The sequence below is a fragment of the Panthera onca genome, chromosome D3 (genome assembly GCF_046562875.1).
Source record: "Panthera onca isolate mPanOnc1 chromosome D3, mPanOnc1 haplotype 2, whole genome shotgun sequence".
In the NCBI taxonomy this organism is placed as follows: Eukaryota; Metazoa; Chordata; class Mammalia; order Carnivora; family Felidae; genus Panthera; species Panthera onca.
In genome coordinates this window covers 77,692,746-77,714,893 of record NC_138350.1, presented here as the reverse complement: position 1 = coordinate 77,714,893, position 22,148 = coordinate 77,692,746, and the positions used below count along the sequence as shown (strand labels likewise).

Genomic DNA, 22,148 nt, shown 5'->3' with positions numbered 1-22,148 from the left:
AAGGCAATGTTAAAGACGAAAAAGACAAGGGGATTTATCCTAACAGATAGAAATGGTAATTATAAAGCTAGGACTGTGGAAGCATCTTACTCATGCAGGGATACACAAACTGTTGGAGCAGAATAAGGAGACAAGAAACTGATCCACACACAGGTGGACACTTGATAAACCATTGAGGCGACACTTCATACCAGTGGAGAAAGAATGGACTATTTAATCATATGATGCTGAGACAGTCATTCAAATTGAAAATTTGTGTAAGTTAGATCTTTTACACAATACACAAATAACGATATGGAACTGAGGACTTAAGCAAAAAAAAAAGTTTAATTGAAATGTATAAAAATATGGAAAGATAATCTATAGAACAAAAACCTTAATACCAATAACATTGAAAAATTACTCATTCTTATTAATGATCAGACAAAAGGCAAGTTAAAACCCATAGAAGGTAAAATGCTGCACTCAAATTAAGCTGGCAGAAATGTAAAAGCCTGGCAATATCAAGTGGTGGCACGAATTTTTTTTAAAAAGGGAATATTTTTTGTGGGTGTGCATAGATATTTATTATTGTTATATATTCTTTTTTTTATGAAATTTATTGTCAAATTGGTTTCCATACAACACCCAGTGCTCATCCCAACAGGTACCCTCCTCAATACCCATCACCCACTTTCCCCTCCCCCCCACCCCCATCAACCCTCAGTTTGTTCTCAGTATTTAAGCGTCTCTTATGGTTTGCCTCCTTCCCTCTCTGTAACTTTCCCCCCCCCCCCCTTCTGCTCCCCTCTGGTCTTCTGTTGAGTTTCTCAGAATCCACATATGAGTGAAAACATATGGTATCTGTCTTTCTCTGCCTGACTTATTTCACTTAGCATAACACTCTCCAGTTCCATCCACGTTGCTACAAAGGGCCATATTTCATTCTTTCTTGTTGCAAGTAGTATTCCATTGTATATATAAACCACAACTTTTTTATCCACTCATCAGAATATTCACACACTTTTGCTGGAAGTGTAAAATGGTACCCCCCCACCCAGAGGCACAGTGTATTAATATATGGTGAAGTTGAAGATATTTATACACATTTCCTACAACCTCGTAATTCTTCTAGATAGGTAAATCTGTGTCAAATCGGTTCACCATGAGGAGCTTGAATATAATCGTGATACCCAAAACACTCTGCAGATCCATTAAGCTACAATTTCTGGGGGTGGGATTTAGGCATCAGAGTTTTTGACTACTCCCCAGCTAATTTCAACGTGCATCAAAGTTAAGACCCTCCACCTTAGAAGAATGTCAACATTTGTGTACAACTTGCATAAGAACGTTCACCAAAGCATTGACACATACAGGAAAAAAAATATATCCATATCTATATATCACTATCCAAACACTATCCATGGAAAAGGGGATAAATAATATTGGTATCTTAATTTAATATATAGATAAAATTAACTGGAGTTCCAAGTATCAAATTAATAAATCTTTTGCAAAATAAGTACACATTGCTTAGTTTTCATACATTTGTTATAAAAGGGTTAAAAAAGAGTTGGCATGAGAATTATACACAACAAATTCAAGACAGTGCAGAATGACAGATTGGGAATGGAGAGAAACATATGGGGGGTAGCAACAAACTTGGAAACACTTTAGTTTTCAGGATGAAAGAGCGGAGGCAGGGAAATGAGCCAGTGTAGGAGAAAACAGGTTAACAGGTGTTAACAGGTGTTTGTTTAATCATTTTGTTTCTTAACTTACATTTGTGTTACACATATCCCCTTAGTGTATCAGATACTGTATGTCAAACTTGTGAAAAGACATTAAACAAACAGGATCAATGTTAAGACTAGCAGTGGATACATGGATATTTCTTATAGTCTCTATTTTTCCATACATTTGAAGCAGTCTATAATTTTAAAATTACTTTCCTCAAGTGAATACACATGAATATGAGGCCACAAAATTTAGACAGAGCCTCTTTCCCAGAATTTAAACACTAATGGTGGAAATCCTGTGGATTTATGGTGAAAATGTCAATCCCGTATGCCCTGAGATTTTAAGTTATACTGCAAAGGAGGAAAAAACAAACCAACAAACCAAAAGTATATACCACTCAGTTATTAGAACCACTATGTAAATATACATAGTGTACTCAATACAAGTTTATTGTAAGAAGAGAATTAAATATTCAGAACAATCCCTCCATTTCCTCAACAGTCTTTGGATGTTGACTTTCCAGGTCATACTATATTTCTGTAGACACTTGTAGGAGGTTTTAATTCAAAATAGCCTCCATATTAATATTAACCATAAAGTGGGTCATGGTCAGTTTGGCTTAGGAGGGGAACAATCAACCTTCCACAGTTCCCTGCAAACCAAGAATATTAAAGCTTCTGGAGACTGATCTTGTCAGACATGTGAGTCAGAAGGAAACAAACTGAGGACACTGTGGAAGGATGGAAAATTATGAACCAATTCCATATTCAGTTCTAGAATTCTTATTCTATATTCTCCCAAGTTCTGAAGATGCTAATCCTAAACAAATTGATTCATGAGAGTCAGGATTAAACTTATAGATAGGATTTTAAAAGTGATGGAACATTCTCCTGATTACTGTGAATGGCACCAAATGAAACTGAGCTGGAATCTGCAATGAGATCATTAAATGGAAACATGTCTTCAATTTATCAGATGTATTACAGAACAAGATGAAAAGAAATTGATAGGGAAAACACTCTGTTCTCAAAAACGGTTAAAGGAAATAGTCTGTTATTACAATGCGAAATCAATGAATTCTCTTCCTCTTTACCTTATGTCATTATCTTTTAAAAAAATAAAGGTGGGGGCACCTGGGTGGCTCAGTCAGTTAAGTGTCCGACTTCAGCTCAGGTCTTGATCTCATGTTCATGAGTTCAAGCCCCGAGCCTGCTTTGGATTCTGTGTCTCCCTCTCTCTCTGCCCCTCCCCTATTCTCTCTCTCTCTCTCTCTCTCTCTCTCTCTCTCAAAAATAAACAGTAAAAACTTTTTTTTTAATTTAGGTGGACTTGTCTTCCTGTTTAATTTCACATTGGAACTCTTGGGATCTGAGAGCACTGATTGTAAAATTGCTTCCAATCTACTATTACGACCATTCTTTTGCAACCAAAAAATATGGAATTTTTGTTTGTTTTTACTTTTGTCATCCTGCAATTATTGTTCTGTCTTATCGTCCACATCCTCCCACTGGAAAGCTTTCCTACTCTGGTACTATCCTGTTGACAAACTTCCTGAGCAAATTTCTCACTTTGACAGAAAGCAGTGATCAGCACTTCAGATGAGAAACTGACCTGGAGTTTATGCAAAGTGGAGCAGTTATTTTCCTCCTAACAAGCTATAGATTTGCAAAAAACAGTGATTTGCTTTTTGATTTCCCAAAATCTTCAAGTAAATAACATAAAATATATAGAATTCTTTGCTGCTACTGTAAACCAGAGGCACTGTAATCAGTGAAATGGTGAAAGTTACATTTACACTGATTTTCTTTGATTACCTCCCTCACGCAATCATGGAATCTGGACTTTCCCACCCATATTACTTTTAGATTAATTGTGGCTTTTATTGACAGCCAAGTTTTATTATAAAACATACAAAATAATTGTAATAAATATTATTTAAGTGATTGTGCTGTACTTTTTCCCTTATATTTTGGAGAGATAAATTTCTATATATGGATAGTATTTTATGTACACATGGGATAAAGTTGTAATTTATTCTAGAAGAGCACTCATCCGCGTGAGTTTATTCTACCTTAGTTTTCACCAGTCTGGCATAGTGTCCCCATCAGTTTGCCCTCCCTGCTATGTTTAAAACTGAATCATCTTGAAGTTTTTTTTTTTTTTTAATGTATTTAAACAGTCACATAAGGATTAGTGATTTCTCTCTGGAGAAAAACCATTGGGGGGAAAATCTTCTCTATTTAGAGCAGATGTGAATTATGTCTAAGCAGTTAAACACTTCCCTGTGTTTTTATTCATATTATTCCATTGGCCTGGAATACTCTCTCCCTTTTACATATTGAGCCAACTTACTCATACTCCAAAAGCATAATCGTGTCACGTTTGTGAAGATTCCTGACCTCTCTCACAGTTAACTTGTATCTTCCCCACTTCTCCCAAGAGACTTTTGAACCACTACGATCGCATAACTGATTGAGTCAAGCCAAACAAAAAGCATAAACCAAGTAATATCTCTAACCAGACTATGATCTTTCCAGGGTTAGGAATGGTGCTTATTTTATTCTGTATTTCTGGCCTCTAGTGTATGCCTTGCACATAGTAAGTGTTCAACTAAGAGTCTTTCAAAATGAATAAAAAAATGATCTTAGCCTCAGAACTGAATCTCTGACAGTGAGAATCTCGTCCCTTCAAAGAAGCTGTTAGGAGGATCCCTATGTCATCCTATTTTTATTGAGATGAGTCTTACCTGGCTTTCTCCATCTATCCCAAGGCAAACTTCCCCTCTGCTCAAACTGGCCACCGTAATGCAAATGTGGATGTGTCCAGACTGATCTGGCCCTAAATCCTAAACCCATGTTTTAAAACTAACATTGGCCCTCAAAAGCTACTTAACTCTGAGGCTCAGATTCCACCTGTGTCTATCTCCACAGTCAGATCTGCAGTACCCTTGTGCCTAAGGAAGGCAGAAGAAAAGTGTCCAAGAAAAGGCAAGGAGGAGTGCCTGGGTGGCTCAGTTGGTTAAGCATCCGACTTAGTCTCAGGTCATGATCTCATGGTTCATGAGTCTGAGCCCCGCGGTGCGCTCTGCGCTGACAGCTCAGAGCCTGGAGCCTGCTTCGGATTCTGGGTCTCCCTCTCTCTCTGCCCCTCCCCCACTCATGCTCTGTCTCTCTCCATCTCTCAAAAAAAAAAATAAATAAACAAACATTAAAAGAAAAGACAAAGAGGAAGGGATTTGAAAGAAGGTGGAAAATATGATGCTCTTTGAGAATGATCAGAGTTACAAGCTGCTTGGTTTTTCCTGTGTAAATTCAATACAGTGTAGCTCACTTTCTATTTAAAAAAAAAAAAGAATGACACTCTTTGAGATAGAAAGACTGGAATGAGCATGAACGTGTACAATTTATTTATTCCATTTCAAATCATCAAAATAATTTATTTCCTCTTTTTCACTGTAGAGTAGCTGAAGCAGGAGGGGAGCTGCTGAAGCAATAGATTGAGGAAGGATCCATAATTCATTCCAGAGTTTTGTGGATTTATATCACATGTAAAGCAGTGGTGAGTAATAGGTGAAGATAGTAGGAGTGATGAATAATCAGGGTGAGTTTTTTTTTTTTTTATCTCAGGACATTTTAGCTATACTTTTGGAAAATAAAGGCTTTTCTTTTTTTACAGAATGCATCATTTGACATTTGAATATTTAATAAATTCACCCGTTACTTCTCTTGCTTTAAAGGATATGAACTTTAGCAGACTTTAATAATAGTGCAGTACTAATTTATGGCAGAGGGAACTGATAAACATTTTAAACCGCATGAACTTAAAACAGACCTTTATAACCCAGACATAATTGTGATCACTCTTCAGTTCTCATTTGATATACTTTGGAGCCCTTGTCGGTGAGGTTCACCCCCACACACCATTCTTTTCTTTTCCAGACATTTCTCCCAAAATTATTTTTCTGCCCTCCACTTCTAGCTGCAATCTATTTTTAGCAACAATTTCGTTTTATTATGGACGTTTTAACCCTTGGTTCTATTCCTTCAAAATAAGTATTATATTCTTTTACCCAAGGGCAACATCTTTCAAAGCATCCTAACATACTGAGAAAACACGCTTCATATCATAAATGAACCATACCTGGTATAAAAACGTGTCCTGGGTGATTGTATTGACCTCTATGAAAGAACAAGCAACTTTTTAATATAGAAAGTTTAGTGATGTCTGGAGAAGACAAAAAACTGATATATTTAGCTAACAATAAAAGTTAGAAGAAATATCATCCTTCAGTTTTTATTTTTCAAATTAATCCTAAATCCTGAGATCTCTCGGCCCTCAACACTTTTGTCACTACCTTTCATTAACTTCTTTCCATTTTCTGTCCCTTCCCCAGACAGCATAGGCCCCAGGGGCTCATGACTTCATTTCTTGCCTATGGTCTCAACTTCTTGTTATTGTTTTCTAGCCTCTCCCACTCAGCAAATCTTCCTCAAAAGTTAACCTCGACCGCTACCATACTTCCTCTCCCAAAAATGATACAAGCCTTCAGGCTCCAATTGCTCTAGAAGCATAAATTCATCTTCATTTATCTACTTTTCAATCATTATTATCTAAAGCAATATCTCTCCTCTATGGCTCATCGTCCTCTGCATCATGTTCCAGCCGATGTTCTTTAGGGACCTCATTCCCTCATGAGTCCCCTCTTTGTCTTATGACTTCAACTTCTTCCCCTTTACTGGAAACAGAGTTCCAACGGAAAGTGTTGTGGGTTGAATTGTGTCCCCATAAAAGTCATGTTGAAGTTCTAACCCCTGTTAGAATCGAATTTGGAAGTAGGTCTTTAAAGAGGTGATTAAGTTAAAATAGGATCACTAGGGTGGATCTTAATCCAGTATGATTGGTGTCCTTATAAGAAGATTAGGACACAAAAACACATAGAGAAACAGCAAAGACCCAGAGAAACACTGTCATTTATAAGTCAAGGAGAGGGGTCTCAGAAGAAACAAATTTTATCCATATCTTGATCTCAGACTTCTAGCGTCTAGAACTGATAGAAAATAAATTTCTACTCTTTAGGCTACTCAGTCTATGATAATAGACTAATATAGATTTCACTGGGCTCTATAGAAATGCAAAGGTTTTCCAACTTCAAAAACTCCTCTATTTTGAACCACTTTTATCACACAATGTCTTTCTTCTCCTTAAGAGTGATTCTCCTTGACTTGTAGATCATTCTACTTATATTTTCAAATAATTTGAATCCAATATTCAAAGTGGAATATAGGTATACCTCATTATTTTGCATTTAGCTTTACTGCACTTTGCAGATAATGCATTATTCTTTTTTTTACAAATTGAGGGTTCAAGACTTCAGTGCAGGTAGCACCACAGATGTGGTGGGAATAGCAAGAGAACTAGAATTGGAACTAGAGCCTGAAGATGGGACTGAACTGTTGCCATCTCATGATAAAACTTGGACAGAGGAGGAGTTGCTTCTTATGGATGAGGCAAAAAAGTGGTTTCTGGAAATGGCACCTACTCCTGGTGAAGACTGCTGAAACGACAACAAAGATTTAGAATCTTACATAATCTTAGTTGATAAAGCAGCCGCAGGGGTTGAGATTGACTCCGATTTTGAAAGAAGGCAGCTGTGAGTCAAATGCTATCAACAGCATCACATGCAATAGAGAAATCATTCATGAAAGGAAGAGTCAATCAATGTAGCAAACTTCACTGTTGCCTTATTTTAAGAAATTGCCACGGTCACTCCAACCTTCAGCAACTACCACCCTGATCAGTCAGCAGCCCTCCGCCACCACCAGCAGAAACATTATGACTTGCTGAAATCTCGGATGATGCTTAGCATTTTTTAGCAATAAAGTATTTTGTAATTAAGGTATGCACATTGTTTTTTAGACATAATACTACTGCATGTGTAATTGACTGTAGTATAGTGGAAACAGATTTTCTATCTGCATTGGGAAACCAACAAATTCATGTGACACACTTTCTTGTTGTATGTGCTTTATTGTGATGGTCTAAACAAAACCTACAATATCTCTGAGGAAAGCCTGTAGTTAGAAAAGCAATAAATATTAAGTAGTATGGGAACGGGGAGAGAGAATGGCCTACCCTGCTTGCGAGAGCTGGAAAAGCTTTCACAGGGATGGGTAACAACAGAAGAGTATTTCAAGCAAAGGAGACTGGATCAAAACATACGGAGGTTTGAAGGCCCTAGTTACGAAGAAATCATGGAGACACCAGTGTGATAAGTGCACTTGTTTGGAGATGGGAATGTGGATTGAGCTATTTGCATGCTTTTGGCTCTAAGACATACCTTGCCCCGTGTATTCAGTTACAGAAGCTTGTCTGCATGGGGAGCGGGCACATGTAATACCCCCTTGTCATTTAAACTGTTCTATCTACAGGACCCAGCCTGCAAATTTCAGTTAGTGGTCTCTAATTCCTCTGATTCAAGAGCCTTCATTTCCCTTTGACTTTGACTCGCTCCCTCCATGCTGTACAGTGGGATGTCCAGCAGGCTGTTTGTTAGAGCCAAAGTAATCATTTTTCTTACCATGAGAACAGAGAAGAAGACTAAAGCTGAAAGGACCTCTAACACACACACACACACACACACACACACACACACACACACACAGCAGAGAGAAAGCCAGTGAGTGCCTGGAAGGCCAGAGAGTCAGAACTTAACTATTTTATCTTCAAATTACAGCCAACGCTAAAAATACACAGGTATTTATCTTAAGTTTTGCCTCATCAAAAGGATGAACGTTGAGGTGGAGTTTAATTCTCAGAGTGGCTACTGTTAGATGAAAGGTCAGAAGACTTGCTTTATTCTAAAAGGCAATTGTCCTTAGGCAGTCTCTCAGAACTCAGAAGGTTAGCAGCCCTAAAGGACATTGTTCTATGTTGAATATAATGAGATCCATGCTTTGTGCTCTGGGATAATAATTGGGAATATTCTTAAATTTGACTGGCTGATGGGGCATGAAATTCAATTATTGTTCATTCAAGTATTGTTTGAACTATACAAGTTTGTTCTTTTGTAAAATTTAACAAACGGAAAGGAAATAAAGTGTCTTCCAGTTGAGAGATATAATTGACATTATTATCCTGTGATTATAATTAGCCTTATATTCCATTACTTTCTGAAGCCCAATCTCAGAAAAAAAGAGAGAGAGAGAGAGAGAATAATAGAACAGAATAAACTTGAAACACTTTGACGAGATCATCTACATCAACTTCATCAAGTTTTTCAGCTTAAAATTTTATAGCAAATATCTTTAGTATAAATATGTTAGAAATACATTTGGTCATGAGATCAAGTCTCATTGAATTATTCTGTCAAAGTTAGAGTATCTCTTCTGAAATACTGACGTCAAATAATGCATGATTTTCTCTTACACCAGAAGCTGCCTTCTTGTTAGTTTCTCTAGTATCCAAATCACTTCATCCTCTGTGCAGAAGTGAAAATGCTGAATCAATCTTCCCTTGGAAACTTTCAATTTCCACATGATGGATTACAGCTATTTTGGAGAACAGCTACAATGTTTTTTATCAGCCTAGAAAAATATAGACTAAATTATTGGTTTTCATGAGGGATCGTAGTTTGATTTTTATAAACCTTCAGTTTCAACATGTATTAAAAATGTAAGTGCCTTTGGCTTTATGAGGTAAACCATGGATCGTTTTACAACGAAAGTTGCAAATTTGCACTTGTAAATCGCCATTTGTTTTACTTAGAAACTTTGCTGACATCAAGCACAATGTCTACAGGTGAGCAGTAGAACCTTCCTTACAACCTTATCAGTGGGCAGGTGTGGTTAACATCAAATAATGTCAATTTGGTTTTTACACTCAAACATTCTTTTAAAAAATAACAGACTATTTTGAAGCTAAATACGAGATAATTAAAGCAAGAATGAATATTAGATATTTGATTATTTACTTAGATTATCTAAATTTACCAACTTTACCTGTGGTATGTTATCAGACTTTAGTTAAAACACACTAATTTTGGGGTGCCTGGGTGGCTCAGTCAGTTAGGCGTCCGACTTCAGCTCAGGTCATGATCTCATGGTTTGTGAGTTCAAGCCCCACATCTGGCTCCGTGCTGACAGCTCAGAGCCTGGAGCCTGCTTCAGATTCTGTGTCTCCCTCTCTCTGCCCCTCCCCTACTAGCACTCTATCTCTCTCTCTCTCTCTCAAAAATAAATAAACATTAAAAATTTTTTAAAAACACACTAATACAAATCAAAGACCTGAGGTAAACCATTTATATGTGGTTCTAATAATCCAGTTAAGAATTATTTCACACCCCCAAAAAGGATAATTGAAAGATTGCTAAAATATTTGAATTCCAAACTTTTATAAAATCCATGGGAGATATCAAATTCTTTATGCATTATCTCCTCCTACCCCCACTTGGGCCTTTCAGATCAATCACAATTAGAAATTTTATCTCGAAACCAGTCGCTATGCAAATAAAACTTGACCAAATGGTATTTTAGCAGTTCAGAACCTTCACTGTATAGATCCAACTGCTCTGATGATCATGCATTAAGCCTCACACAAAACATCTTGCTGAAATAAGCCAGTGTCCTTGCTACTATCAGTCAAGATCAAGTTGTTACAACTGGAAGACAGTTTTGCAAACTGCACCTTCTACATCGCCTTTCAACTCCTTCCACCCAACAACATGGACACTTATCAACTGAAAAGCTAAAAACAGGTTGTTGTGGGTTTTTTTTTTTAATGAGTGAACTATCAGATCGAAAATTAAAATCACTTTCCCTCAATCTACCAGAGATTAGAACTAAATAGTAAGTTGAAATGCCACATCCAAAAAAAAGAGTCTGATTGTTATTGTTTGTTTGTTTGTTTGTTTGTTTACATCCTCATTTCAAATTTACGAACTTCTGAAAATCCAGCTCCGTTAGTTCTTAGCAGTGACAAACTTAATAATCTTTTTTATTTGGGTACAGTTGACACAGCATGTAACATTAGTTTCAGGTAACATGAGTACAAGTAGTGATTCAACTTCTCTATCCTGTGCTGCGCTCACAAGTGTTGCTAACATCTGTCATCATACAATGTTACTGCGATATCATTGACTGCATTCCTTACGCTGTGCCTTTTATTCCCGAGACATTCATTCCACAGCAGTGACATATTTTAGAGATCATATCGTTAAAGAAAGAAATTCCAAGATCTCTCATAGTTCAGATACGCCTTTGGAAAAACCTTAAGTAATATGCAAATATGTCCGGCTATGCCGGACATCTGTCCTTTCTTAGAAAACCGCTGAAGATACTGCTATTTTAAAAGAAAATATTGAGAATATGTATTTTGGATTAAAGCCTACATAACTGAAATTTTCTTATTATTCTTCGTATAGAGGACAGAAATCATAAATCCAAGACTAGAGTTTTGTTCCCTTGATCATTAGGTGTTGTTTTCGAACTCTAGAATTCTGTACAGAGAACGGGGCATAGAGGGCACTGTTGTACTTACAATCAGACCTGGGAAGCCCATGCAGGATGAAATTCAAGGAATTAATTGAGCAGGAGCGGCTCCTTTCACTTTGTTTACCAGAACAAAAAACAAAAGTATTTTTAACTACTTGGTAGCCAAATTATGCTTTTACTTCTTCCAGTGTATTCAGAAAACCAGATTGCTGTATTACTTATACAGGAATTTTCTGACAACACAGCGAAATCGTTGGCAACATTGTTAATTAAATGAGGTGGTGAGATTTATCCTGAGGCAGTTGGTCCTGGATTTCAATTCTGGGGAAGATACGTACTGGCTCAGAGAAGTCAAATTGAGGGAGAAGCAAATATGATTGGTCCAGGATTCCCACAGTGAGATAAATCCTTTTTTTATCCATACCCAGTAAAATCTTCAGTTTGTTCATAACATTCATTTTGTGATGTAGGTGCTAGAAATGTAATCTCCCCCCAACCCCGCTTTGATGGAGATGAATGTGCTTTATCCCATTCCCCTTTTTTTTTAAAATTTTTTTTTAACATTTATTTATTATTGAGAGACAGAGACAGAGAGAGACAGAGCATGAGCATGGGAGGGGCAGAGAGGAGGAGACACAGAATCTGAAGCAGGCTCCAGGCTCTGAGCTGTCACACAGAGCCCAATGCGGGGCTTGAACTCACAAACTGGGAGGTTATGACCTGAGTCGAAGTTGGATGCTCAACTGACTGAACCCCCCATTCCCTTTCCTTACTTCAAAATCCTGCCAAACCATTGTATTCACCAAATATTTCATCTTAATTCCCAAGTTTTTTGGTACCTGTGGTGTACAAATTCTTTTTGCACACATTCTCTTTATTTCTCTCTCACAAAGCATGTCTATTGTGGTTTACAGTTATTTGTGAATGTATCACCCTCTCACTAGGCTCCTGAGAGCCACCCTCGCACGGCCTCAGTCTAGAGACTCCAGAACCAAAATCTGCAATTGGTCCTTCTTGGGCTTAGGTAAGAGCCCTTCTCAACCGAAGGCCCAGGCAGGGCCCGTGTTTGCTGAAGGGGAACAGAATTTGACCATCTTCCATTTTCAGCACCCCTGACTCTCCCCTTGTGATCGCAGCCAGAGGCTTCTCTTTCCTCTCCCATTAGGTGAGTGCTCTCACTTTGGGATTTTACCTGGGGTGGTCCTCCTTATGTAAAGCAAATAGATCATTTTTCATTTCAATACTCTGAGAATGGAAAGGATATTATTAAACATTACCATAGGAATAAATCAGAACTGCCCTGGGCAATGGGATGTAAGTTCATCCCATCTTAATGTGAAACTATAAATCTTAAATACAACCTTATCGGCCTTCACAAATGATGTCTTAGAATCGGTGGAAGAGGAAGGCTCAGGAGGCAGACAGAACTGGGTTCCTACCTTACCTCTACTACTCACAGCCCGTGTGATAACTGGAAACTGTGCTCGGGGGGGTTTTCCCGTCTCCCAAATATGGATGAGGCCACCCTGTCTAGGTCGCTGTGAAGTCTAACTTCACATGGGAATGTGTCTGGTGCATAAATAGCAGTCATAAAATAAGATTTTGTGCCCTTTCCTGTTTTCCTTTTCCTGCCACAATTTTTACCTCCAATTAAACAGATTTTTCTTTCTCGGTGTTATCCATATTTACGATTTTAGGAAAACAGGCTAGTACCTGGCCCTGTGCACTCAAATGTATATAATTACTATGGTTATATTTCTATTCTGCAGATACTTTTAGATTGTCAAAGGAGAGATTGTTCTTGTTCATGTCTATTCTGGTATTAATAGTCAAAACGAAGCTTCTCTGTTCTTTCACTCTTTGTACTAAGGAGTATTTGTAGGTAAGAATGTCTACAGACTCAATGCCTTTTCACTTTACACAATCTATAAAGGTGTTTATTATGAATTTTTCTAGTGGCAGGAAATGAGACACAGCCCAAGTTTCCATCAGTTTGGAATTGGTTAAATAATTAGTAGTAGTTTCATATTACTGAATATTATGTAGTTTTTTAAAAGGCATGACTTAAAAAATACATCATGTGCAGCACTCTGATTATTACATATACATGTCTGAAAGGACAAAATAAAGTTCACAGAAACAGTTAAACAGAAAAGTTTAACAGAAAAGTTAAACAGAAAGAAAAAGAAAATAAGTACATGTTCATGAAAATAGAGAAAATCTTGCAGATATTAATTAAACAGTTAACTCCAATGAGATAGAATTAGAGATTACTATTTTTGTATATTTCCATATTTGCTGAATATGGAATTTCAAGTTACAGAAACAAGCATGTGTTACTTGTATAATTTTAAAAATTAAATGAACAAAAAGTCCATACGTAAAAACTGTATTTTATTTATAAAGTTTAATTTTCAATATAAAATCTTATAAATGCACTATTATCTGATTTTTACGTTTTCAAGTATTTTTTTCAATGTTTATTTACTTGTTTTTGAGAGAGAGAGAGTGTGTGAGTGGGGGAGAGGCAGAGAGAGAGGGAAACAGAGAATCTGAAGCAGGCTAATGCTGTTAGCTCAGCACAGAGCCCGATGCGGGGCTTGAACCCACAAACCATGGCATCATGCCCTGTCTGACACTTAACTGACTGAGCCACCCAGGCACCCCATTTTCAAGTATGTGTATTTAATTTCATCCATGTTGAATTAAACAATAAATTAAAAATATGGCAATTTAGCTTGCCTATTCAAAATTTGCCATTGAAAATTAAATTTATGTATTCTAAAAATTATAATATACATAACCTTAAAGCATTTATTTGGTATTATTTGAGATCCTATGTTTCATTTTTCCTCAATACTTTCTGCTTCAATATATTATTTAAGCATTTTTAACACCTTATTCTAACAGATATTATAAATCAATTTTTATATGTATTTTTAAGTTTTCATTTAAATTCCAGTTGGTTAACATTCAGTGTAATATTAGTTCCAGGTATACAATATAGCGATTCAACACATCCATGCAACACCCCTGCTCATCACTAGAACTACCTTATGATGTAACAATTGCACTACTAGGTTATTTACAGAAACGATACAAAAATACTAGTTCAAAGGGATACATGCACCCTGATGTTGGTGGCAGCCTTTTCTACAATGGCCATATTATGAAAACAGCCCAAGTGTCGATCGACTGATGAATGGATAGATCGATTTTTTAAGAACACAAAAATGTACACATCTCATTGAACATAAGAAACTGAAAAAAAAAAAAAAAAGATGATTTCTATTTTTTTTTGTTTTGTTTTGTTCTTGGTCTTTCTCTTTCTTGTTTGTTAAATTTGCTTTATGTATTTCTTAAAATTTCTGGATATATAATTCTCCTTTTCTGAGGTGGATACTCATGATAACATATTGCACTCAGCACCTACAACTACTATAGAATCTTAAAAATTCCAGTTCAGACCAAAACATTAGAAAACAAAATCTTAAGTTCAAAATTAAATTAAAAAAATTATTTTCTCAACACAGAATATGATCCTGGGCCAAAAGTAAATTTCTACTTCAGTAGGTTGACTTTCTTGGCCCCTTCTCATTACCAGCTTCCCTCAAATCATATTTCCAACCTTAAGAATGCATTATTTTCAATTTGGGGAACAATAATTTGATATCACTTTTGTTAGTGAATCTAGTTAATACTAGGAATTTGTTAGTGGAATGTATTGCAGAAATAGCCAAGAAAATGGAGGCTGTTTGTATTGGCTTCAGCTACGTGCCTGGCACTAATTTAAGTATGTTTACATTCTAGAACCTTTAGTACTGATGGATTCCCAAAGTCAGGTATGAAAATGTAAGAGACTTAATTTTCCCAGCATAAATGTTCATTCCATCAAGAGTACGGACCAATTAAATTTCCCATCTCATAAACCTCTACTTTTCTCAATCTTCAAACCCAAGTGATAATTTCTTCCTTACATGAACTTCGTTCACCAGTCACAATGTCTTACAGTTTTTAATTTTCATGACTACTCCTTTATTATATTCCCAGAACTTTTAGAGATTTAAAAAAATCTTTTCATGGGGAGCCTGGGTGGCGCAGTCGGCTGAGCCTCCGACTTCGGCTCAGGTCATGATCTCACAGCTCTTGAGTTCAAGCCTCACATCGGGCTCTGTGCTGACAGCTCAGAGCCTGGAGCCTGCTTCAGATTCTGTATCTCTGTCTCTCTTCCCCTTCCCCACTCATGCTCGCTCTCTCTCTCTCTCTTTCTCTCTCTCTCAAAACCAAATAAACATTTAAAAAATTTAAAAAAAAGTCTCTTTATGGCAAGTAGATCAGTTTGGACCTCCTTCCAACCTCAAAGGGGCAGTGACTTATTTTGTTTGGGAGAGATATAGCGTTTTCCTTTCCTGATCACAGGGATTCAATCAGCACTACTGGTCCAGGTGTCTTCTCTATCGTCGTGGGATTCCATAAAACATCTCAGCAGACCAAAGAACCCACTTTATGTAGCAAAGGAGGGGCAGCAGGAGCATACAACCAGGAGATCCCCCACTCTTATCACACACTACATCAGTCATCAGCTTCTAGCCTCTGAAAGCAAAGCAACAGCTTGTTCAAGGTCCGCCTGATGGGTAGCTAGGAGATTATACCCTGTGAGGATAAGGTGTTCTCCTTTGGGAAAACGTGTCCAACATAAATCAACACCCCTCTTATGATATTGTGTCACCAATAATTAGAATACACAAGTTCTGAAACACAGGTAGAAGCAGAAGGGCCAGATTATCATCCCTTCCAGTGAGCCATTTGGGGATGTCATACTTCCTACCCTGCAACTCTTTGCAGGTTCAGAAGTTCTACCTCCCAGACCGAGAATGCTTCAACCAAGGAACAACACAGCAAGATGCCATTCAACTACAGCTGCCCCCTGGTTCCTTCAGGCTTCTTGTGCCATGAAACCTGCAGGCAAAGAAAGGAGTCACTGCCCTGGCTGTGGTAATTGACCTTGATCATCAGGTTCAGCTAAGTCTGTTGTGGCACAGTCGGGGGAGGGAATAGGTTTAACGCCTAGGTAATCCACTGTCATCTCTAACCGGGCTCGATTTTGAGGGTTAAGAGAACAAACGCAGCATCTGGAGTCTGCTAAGAGCATTGTGGTCAGTGTCAGAGCCTTCAGCTGTGAGCACTTGGGCCACCGTATCAGGGAGGAAGACGTGCCCACTGTGGGTGAAAGGCACGTAGAATGGGAGAAGGGGGTAAGTGGCAGTTGCAGTCCCCAGACCAGTTTCAGTGCTTAGAGTAGCAGAACATTCTACCATCACTCTTGAGAGATTCCCAGCCACGAGACCAACCAGAATTCTAAAGAAGCTATTTCTGGATGGTGCAAACTTATTTTACAAAACACCCTGAGTGCAAGAGATGAACTGGAATGGACACTGTGGCACACGCCCCCATCGGAAACACTAACTACCCCAGCTGCCGGGAGCCTTGGCAGCCGATGGCTTAGAGCTGAGTCACTTGCCTTTGGCCAGAGAAAACTTCCTCGCTTCATGTTACAGACTTCCCAAGAAAACGGGCACAGGAAGTCCATCTCTAATGACTGATGGGTGCAGGGTTACGAAGTCCTAGCCCCGTTGCCTCAATCGGAGCAACCCGGAGTCCTCTTTGGCATTTGCTAAAGTCTTTGTTGTTATTGCACTACAATTAATCTTCTCCGTCCACCCAGTTCTCTTCCTTCGCTCCACAGAGGTTCCCCACTGTGCTCCCCAATAAACCTCCCACACTCAGATTTCTGTCTCATAACCAGTTTCCCAGGGAACTCATCCTCAGACAGTGTCTTCCTCTGATTAGTTAATTTTATGAAGTAACTGATGTGCATATATTACACACTCTGCCGTATGGGTAATATACAAGAAATATGTGTTTTTTCTTCTCAAGGATGTATAAACTTTCTGGGTAGACAAACAGTATAATTGCAGCGTCCTATTAATAATCTCATGTGTTTATGTGCAAAGTGGGGCGGGGTGGGGGGAGGCGCACAGATCATACTAACATTACAGTCCTGAATAAGGCATTCTCGTTAGGTGGCTTGAATTCAAATTTCAAGTCCACCATTTAGTAGATGTATAAAACTTTTGACTTCTTTGTGGCTCAGATTCTTCGCTTATAAGTTAGAGGATGATAATACAACCTGCCTCTTAGGACTGTTGTGAAGAATAAACAAGTTAAAATATCTGAAGCAGTTAGAATGGTGCCTGGCATAGCATTAGTCAGGGATGTAGTAAGTGATTCAGAAGCGTTCATTATTACTGTTGTCAGTGTGACCTAAAGCAAACAGAGAAACCACCCACAAGGAAGGTTTGTGCTGTGATGTGAGTAACAGCCAGTAAATGTAACTTACAGTTCAAGAGGGCTTTATTACTTATAAAGTGCTTGCCTCCATGCTGCCTCATTGGATCTTATTAACAACTTGGAAAGGTTAATTTCAACTTCATTTTGCAAACTGTGAAACTAAAATTGAAAGGCATCAAGACTTCGAGCCCAATGTTATTTTTAATGATGTAGTAGGAGGGGAACAAAAGTGAAAGAATCAAGGAGAATAGCATTTAGGAAGGCAAAGCTATGCAAAGTGTGGGGGAAACAAACAAGCCAGAAATTGCTTAGTGGGACATTAGTTTTATCACAAAAGTCGTGGTCAGACTGTAGACAGCCTTGGTGTGAGCGCTTAAAAAAACAACAACAACAACAAAGTAGAGCATCGGATGTTGTTCAGCAGGAGAGATAATAAAATTTGCATTTTAGGATAAACGTGTCAGAGTCAGAGATAACAGAAAGTTTAAAAGTGAAATAATTTGATGAGAATCCCAATTGGAATAAAAGAGTACAACATTTTAGTTTAGATTTCTCCCTTAAATTCTTCGGATACCTATTTGGACTTGCTGAATATACGTTTCTTCCTCTGCCAAGCGCAAACAATAATGATGCATATAAATCATCTGGAGCTCTCTCATGAATGGTGGATGAGACAAAGCCTTGCATTACTGCTCAGCCCATCCTTAGCTTGGTTAAAATGATGGAATATGGCAAAGCTATTTTCATGAGCTTGTAGAAATTCTTATCTTCTCTTTACAAGAATTCCAATTTATGTCTCTTGGCATAGCATGAAATCATCTTCCATTTGCAAATTTAAAACAACTCTGTGTAATGAGATTAAATGGCTTCACAAATTTGTTCTTTCCCCTTTAGGTGAACCACAAATGAAAAAAGTAAAATCTGGGGCGCCTGGGTGGCTCAGTCGGTTAAGCGGCCGACTTCGGCTCAGGTCATGATCTCACGGTCCGTGAGTTCGAGCCCCGCGTCGGGCTCTGTGCTGACAGCTCAGAGCCTGGAGCCTGTTTCAGATTCTGTGTCTCCCTCTCTCTGACCCTCCCCCGTTCACGCTCTGTCTCTCTCTGTCTCAAAAATAAATAAATAAACGTTAAAAAAAAATTAAAAAAAAAAAAAAGTAAAATCTATGACTGATACTTTTACTTTAGACACGACAGGAAATACGGACAGGAAGAACGATTGCCCAACCTAACTGCATAAACATGCTTGAAAGTTGCATTAAGAAACTGAATCTCATTTAACAGAATCAGTTAACCTGACATCCAGAAGTGAGCTTGAGAGAGGTCCTTGGCTCAAATTACAGGGCCTCACTTGCCCCCCATGTGAGTTCCTGAGGGATGTATATTCCTGTGAAACAATGGCAAATAGAAGCAAAGTAACTTTGTGTTGTGTTCTCTGTTAACTGAGAAGAAAACCAGACATGAGTACAGACTGTGTTCAAAGACAAAGTCTTTAAAGACGGCCAATAATTCACAGGGATGTGGGAGAACCTACTTCCAGTACCCTGTAGAGTGCATGTCTCTACCTTAAAGAAACAGCCCCAAATCAGGGATTCTACTGCGGACCCATCGACAGCAACCCTCTTCCTCGGGGAAGGGAACCCTTGTTTGAGAATGGTTCAATAGGCAACTGCAAAAAAAACCAAAACCCAAAAAACAAACAAACAAACAAAAAAAACCCGGTGACTTACAGCGTGAATTTGGGTCACTTAGAAAACTTCATTAACATCGCAGATTAATGTACTCCTTAAACATCATTCTGGAGATCTAATGAAATAATATGCCCATATTCACTCATTCACTCCTTCATTTGATACAAAATTAGTGAATAATTATTTTGTGCTATTCACTATTCTAATTGTTGTGGGTATTGTTGTTTAAAAAAATTCCTTAGCGCTAGTTTATCAGCTATTGAATTACTAATAAATAGTACTCATTCTATAAATAGCAATGCTAATCACGAAGCTATTTATAATTGCCAGTTTATTTCCCTATAATGCTTATCCATGCATCCTAAAGACATACACATTTTCTAGTAGATACAAAGTATAAAATGATGATCTTGACTCCATAAATTGAAAGCCATAGATGTAGTAAAGGAGTAAATTTGAAATTAAACCATACATACATTAATAAGAGATAAGTATTATTTTACACATTGCTATTTAATTTTTTTAAGTAAGCTCCTTGCCCAAAGTGCGGTTCGAACTTACAACCCTTAGATTGAGAATCCCATGTTCTACTGACAGAGTCGGCCAGGCGTCCCCTAGGCATTGCTATTTTAATGTTTATTTATTTTTGAGAGAGAGTGAGCACACGTGAGGGAGGGGCAGAGAGAGAAGGAGACACAGAATCTGAAACAGGCTCCAGGCTCTGAGCTGTTAGCACAGAGCCCAATGTGGGGCTCGAACCCACAAATTGCAAGATCATGACCTGAGCTGAAGTCAGACGCTTAACCAATTGAGCCACCCAGGCGCCCCTAGGCATTGCTATTTTAAAGACATTTTGTTTTTCAGTATTTTAGGCGAATTTTAAGACAATAAGAACTTATTTTAGTCAATTCATTTAGATTTTAAACTGATTCCTCAGAGCTGCAAAAACAAAACAAAACAAAACAAAAAAAACCCACCACCCTTCTTCCAATTACATGTTTATTCTCCACTTTAAACTTTTTTTAAATTAACTTGTTTAATTTTAGAGAGAGGGAGGGAGAGAGAGAGATCACGAGCAGGGGAGGGGCAGAGAGAAAAGGAGAAAGAGAATTCCAAACAGGATCTGCACTGTCAGCACAGAGCCTGACATGGGGCTCAAACCCATGAGCTGCAAGATCATGACTTGAGCCAAAACCAAGAGTCGGCCACTCAACCAATAGCCACCCAGAGGCCCCTATTTTCTCCACTTTAAAGACGAGGTCCCAGGATGTAGCTATTTATGTAAATAAGTGATGGAACTTGGATTAAAATCCCAGTGCTTCATTCCAAAGCATTATAATGTCCGCATTTTTAAGGGGGAACATATATCAATATTCTTGTCCCATGGAAGTGTCATGAGAGAGAAAAGTTTACATACATTGGAATGAGTGGTCAGAATTCTTTTTTTTTTCCCTTAAAAAAAATCTATGTTTATTTATTTTTGAGAGAGAGAGTCCAGGGGAGGGGCAGAAAGCAGAATCCAAAGCAGGCTCCAGGCTCCCAACTGTCAGCACAGAGCCCTATATGGGGCTCGAACTCACAAACCGCCAGATCATGACCTGAGCTGAAGTCGGACAGTTAACCTACTGAGCCACACAGGCGCCTGAGGGGCCAGAGCTGGGACTCATGAAGTCAGCCATTCACTCTTTTAAGCCACTCTGAACACCTCAGTTGTTTACCCTTAAGGTAGGAGCACCCTGGAAGTTTAAAGAAATTGACAACTCCGTGAAAGTGTCTGTAATAACAAAAAGGCTTGCCTCTATAAACTTTACAATTATTTTTATAAGGAAAACATTCTGATGTTTGCAGGGACCTAAAAATCCATGAAGCGAACGAATGGGGCTACACTCAGATTCTAACCATTTTTTCTCCACGGCTAATGGTTGGTGTGAGTGGGTATATTCGCAAATGGGGCACATCACCCTTTGGTGATGCGCTTGGATAAAGCAGGGGGAGAAGTCACAGGAACGATTTCATCACTCTAATGTGGTGAAACTGATGGCGGGCTCTAAGACTGACTTTCAGGGTACACCATGAGAGGACACCTCACAAAGCCACATCCACAAAGCAGCAAATATATAGCATTTACGCCGTTCTGAGAAATAGTGTGTCTGAGTGAATAGTGCAGTACGTGAGGGTAATATTCTATTCTGAACACATCCCCTTTTGCTGACTGCCTGCTGACATTTTCATCCGCTGCTATGAATCCTGACTTCCGACACAATGTATGTGATAGATAGCATTATTTGAAATGTCCCCTGTATTTCTGGGTACATGATTTATTGATAGCTTTATGTCAGTGACAAAATGGACTTTAGCTCACCCCCACTGAAGTATATAGTGGAGACCTCATAGATAAGTTGCTTATTTTTTATTGACTTACAAGAATCTTCGGTTGTATCAAAGGGCAGTATCTGAATATTAGAAGCAGGGAGGGGCACCTGGGTAGCTCAGTCGGTTGAGTGTCTGACTTCTGCTCAGGTCATGATCTCACGGTTGGTGGGTTCTGGCCCCACAGTTCGTGGGTTTGAGCCCCGCGTGGGGCTCTGTGCTGATAGCTCAGAGCCTGGAGTCTGCTTCAGATTCTGTGTCTCCCTTTTCCTCTGCCCCTCTCCCGCTCACACTGTGTTCTCTCTCTCTCTCCCAAAAATAAATAAACATTAAAAAAAAGCAGGGAGACTGATGGTTTTCACTGTTAGAGAGGTGTCATTTATGGGTTACTTTCGTATGAATCAGCTTTCTGAGTCTCAGCAATCTGATCTGACGGTATAAAAATGGGCAATTGTAAATCTTATTCTTGATAATGCCATCCATTATTTTCCACTTCATGACTTTTTCTACTCTTCTTTCTGACTTCTTAAAGT

The 22,148-nt window shown here is 38.4% G+C and overlaps 1 protein-coding gene across 1 annotated transcript in view; it reads right to left on the bottom strand.

The window, feature by feature from the left end:
* LOC132665023 (glutamate decarboxylase 1-like) overlaps nt 1-16,525 on the bottom strand; it is a 67,274-nt gene extending 50,749 nt beyond the window's left edge. The window contains 1 exon segment of the mRNA XM_081790585.1: nt 16,333-16,525. Coding sequence (XP_081646711.1) covers nt 16,333-16,525 — 193 coding nt within the window.
* Nucleotides 16,526-22,148: the final 5,623 nt, after the last annotated feature.